Raw genomic sequence first — 3,587 nt, 5'->3', positions numbered from 1 at the left:
TGAACGGGAACGCTGACTATCAGTGTTACTGTAGGGGCTACTGCCGCATGGTCGAAAAGAAGAGGAGAGTTACCGTTTGTCTGTTGCTGCAGATTGCGGCTGTGTCGATATTGCCGCCAGAGGGCAATGCAGGAGCGTAGATACTGTCGCCAGGGGGCAATGCATAAGTGTAGGTATTGCCTCTAGGTGGACACGCAGGAGTGTATATATTGCCACCAGAGTGCAGTGCAGTAGTGTACATGTTGGCGCCAGGGGGCAGTGAAGTAGTGTAAATATTGTTGACTAATCGTCCTCATTGTTATCAGCGGCTCGGGCGACGCTGCTGCCCTCTACTGGCTCACACTAGTATCAGTGAGCCGTAGGGTAGCAGACGAGACTGTGTGATATAGGGAGACGATCACGTGTCTATCTACACGCGTCACGATGCATGCTGCATGATGCAGCCAGTAACGATGTGACTGCTTGTGACCTAGGCGTCGCAACCAACATGCGTGCGTGCGTGTGTGCGTGCGTGCGTCCGTGCGTGCGTGCGTGCGTGTGACGGCGTAGCAACCAATGTGCGTGCGCGCCTGCATGTGTGCGTACGTACGTGCGTGCGTGCGTGCGTCCGTGCGTGCGTGCGTGCATGCTTGTGACGGCGTAGCAACCGACGTGCGTGTGTGCGTGCGTGCATTCGTGCGTGCGTGCGTGCGTGTGACGGCGTAGCAACCAACGTGCGTGCGTGCGTGCGTGCGTGCGTGCGTGCGTGCCTGCTTGTGACGGTGTAGCAACCAATGTGCATGCGTGCTTGCGTGCATGCGTACGTACGTGCGTGCGTACGCGCCTGCGTGTGTACGTGCGTGCGTGCGTGCGTGCGTGCGTGCGTGCTCGGTGGAGCAGTGTGCTCCACATGAGAGCGTAATTCTCATCACGGCTAGCTGTTTCCCTGCAGCTACGTACCGCTGTTGGGCATTTCTATAGATGTTGAACAACAGTAGAGGGTGTCCATAGGCTGCAGGCCTGAATAAGCATCGAACAGAAATCAATTAAAAATACTCACACTGTTACTGCACTTACAAAACATACACTTTACTCATGTTAAATAACTACAGATTCATGCTCTATGCTCCGCTCAAAACTTTTGCCAGCTCTATGATGCGAATTTCTGCAAAGTTGTCTGAACACATTTCATACACAAAAATCACCAGCCGGTCGCTGCGGCTACGCCATCTGCCGGAATGTCACGAGTACACAACAAGACCAATTTTACTTCTAATGCTTTCTAGACGTCCACGAGGCATCTAACTTGCGTGCATAATGCAAATTATTGCAATCTAGTGCCGAATTTCGGCGAAAAAATGCAAACAAAGGCCTTTTCTAGAGACGTAATAGTGCAACGCCTATAGAGCAGCCGGCGTGCGCGCTCGGGCGAGCGTATGCGCATGTGTCATGCCGACCGGTTGCTTTCTCCGCTGCTGCAGGCGGTAGACGAGTGCTGTGCTCGCCAATACAACCTCGCATATCGTGATTTCGCGTGCGTGGGAGAGAATAGCTACGAGCGTGGTTAGAGAAAAGAAGATAAAGTGCAGGCAGAGAAGCGAGCAACATATAAGCAGTGGAGAGAGAGAGAGAGAGAGACGCGAGAACGTACAGGCAGCGAAGCGAGAAGCGGGGGAGCTAAAAGCGTGGAGGATGCTGCGTCTGAAAGCACTGGCATCCTTGCAGCAACAGCAGCAACAGTAGCAGTAGCAGCAGCGGTAAATAGAGGATAGCTCTCCATCTCTCCGCTTCCTCGGCTCGATGCTACGAAGTGCGTGTGATAGCAGCTGACGCACATAGCTACACGTGGTGTGTTGTAAGTGAGTGAGATATAGTGTTTCTTGCCGCCGTGTTGTGTGAGCTACGGTTCACGGTACGATCGCACTGTGCCGCACTGCTCTGATCGCGGCTGTTTCTCCACCATGTAAGTATATATATATATGTGTGTGTGTGTGTGTGTGTGTGTGTGTGTGGTGTGTGTTGTGTGTGTGTGGTGGTGTGTGTGTGTGTGTGTGTGTGGGTGTGTGTGTGTTGCCGTGCGTGCGTACGCGTGGCGTGACGTGCGTTGCGTAGCGTGCGTGCGCGTGCGTGCGCGCGCGCGTGCCGTGGCGTGCGTGCGTGTGGGTGTGTGTGTGTGTTGTTGTGCTGTGTGTGTGTGTGCGTGCGTGTGTAAGTGCGCGCGCGTGCGTGTGTGTGTGTGTGCGTGCGTGTGTGGAGTGAGTGGTGGCTGCGAGGCTATACCTTGGTTTCGTGAAATCTCAACCGAGTAACGAGTGTGTTGTATCGTTCGCTCATGAATCCCGTAGATTCGTTCCTTCGCTGATCTCGCTACCTCCTCCGCATTAAAGAAATTCGAGCTACCCCTCGTATCCCTGCTTCATCGTCCCATGACCACCACCCTGTACCTCATAGCTTGTCCTTCTGCTCGACTGTCCGGTTTATGTCTCAGTAACATAGTCCCTCCTAACACCAGTACTGTCTCCTTAACTAACGGCACTCTCTATTTAACCCCTAGTATCTTGTGTCTCGTGCGGCAGTGCCCTCTCCTAATGATAGCCTGTACTTTCTTTTTAAATCTTACTACTCTAGCTCTCTCAACATCCTAGTACATTCTCCCATGCCGCCCGACCTTCCCCTATACACTGATTACCCTTTCTACTTGACTTCTCGGCTGATCGCCCCTGCCCCACCCCGCAGACGTTAAGCACCGGCTAAGTTTGTTTTCGGTAAAATATTCCGTAGTTGTCTGTGCACAGGCTACTGGCTCCTCTTCTTCCTCCTCCTCCTCCTCCTCCTCCGCCTCCTCATCTTTCTCCGCCCTCTGCTCTACAGAGAATCCCGCAGTGAATGCTGATATACCATGGGCCATACTGCATCGAGCTGCTGCTGTTCAAACCACTGACTCCAGTGACGAACCGCTGCATTAATTCATACTGACAGAATAAAAGCGTTCTTCAGATACGCTATAGACTAGATGGTCCTCCTCGATTGATGGAAATGTTCATAGACACGTACATTCGTTCGAATCACTTATACATTCGTGAGCCAATCACACCGCCAGCCAAAAAATAATCCGTTTTTATTGGAGAAAACGATTCCGTGAAAAATGTATATGCAGTATGTTAGCTTCCGGCTGTTAACCCAAGCCACGACATTTACCTTGTAGCAAATAATTTCATGAAAAACACATCTGTTTGCACTACTTGGAAGGTCTAAATTTTTATTTCTAAGAAGCTTTAAATAGCTGTCGCTACACCGGTACGTGGGGTAGCAGGCGATTTTCCGGCACTCTTATTTTAACTACAGCCCGTGCTAAAAATTCGAAATCGTCTTTACTTTTCATCATCTTCCTTCAGTGTAAAGTGTTCAGTGCATTGTAAGGTGGTTCGATGCGGAGGTGGACAACCGCACAATTCCGGTCGATGTGAAAAAAGGAAATTCTTGCCTTTTATGTCAACCACCGTAAACGCAGTTGTCATGGTTCACCGACTACACCCGACCGCATACCCCTCCTTCCCCTTCCACGTAACTACGTACTAATCATATATATATATATATATATATATATA

At 51.0% G+C, this 3,587-nt stretch overlaps 1 protein-coding gene across 1 annotated transcript in view; it reads left to right on the top strand.

The window, feature by feature from the left end:
* The first annotated feature begins 1,603 nt into the window (after positions 1-1,603).
* LOC106820861 (cAMP-specific 3',5'-cyclic phosphodiesterase, isoforms N/G-like) overlaps positions 1,604-3,587 on the top strand; it is a 101,523-nt gene continuing 99,539 nt past the window's right edge. Inside the window, exon 1 of the mRNA XM_014825454.1 lies at positions 1,604-1,942. Coding sequence (XP_014680940.1) covers positions 1,941-1,942 — 2 coding nt within the window. The 5' untranslated portion in view covers positions 1,604-1,940. The remainder of the gene's footprint in view (positions 1,943-3,587) is intronic.

This window comes from Priapulus caudatus, unplaced genomic scaffold (genome assembly GCF_000485595.1).
Source record: "Priapulus caudatus unplaced genomic scaffold, Priapulus_caudatus-5.0.1 Scaffold50, whole genome shotgun sequence".
In the NCBI taxonomy this organism is placed as follows: domain Eukaryota; kingdom Metazoa; phylum Priapulida; class Priapulimorpha; order Priapulimorphida; family Priapulidae; genus Priapulus; species Priapulus caudatus.
The sequence above is the reverse complement of the archived record's forward strand: the minus strand, read 5'-3'. Positions and strand labels throughout refer to the sequence as shown.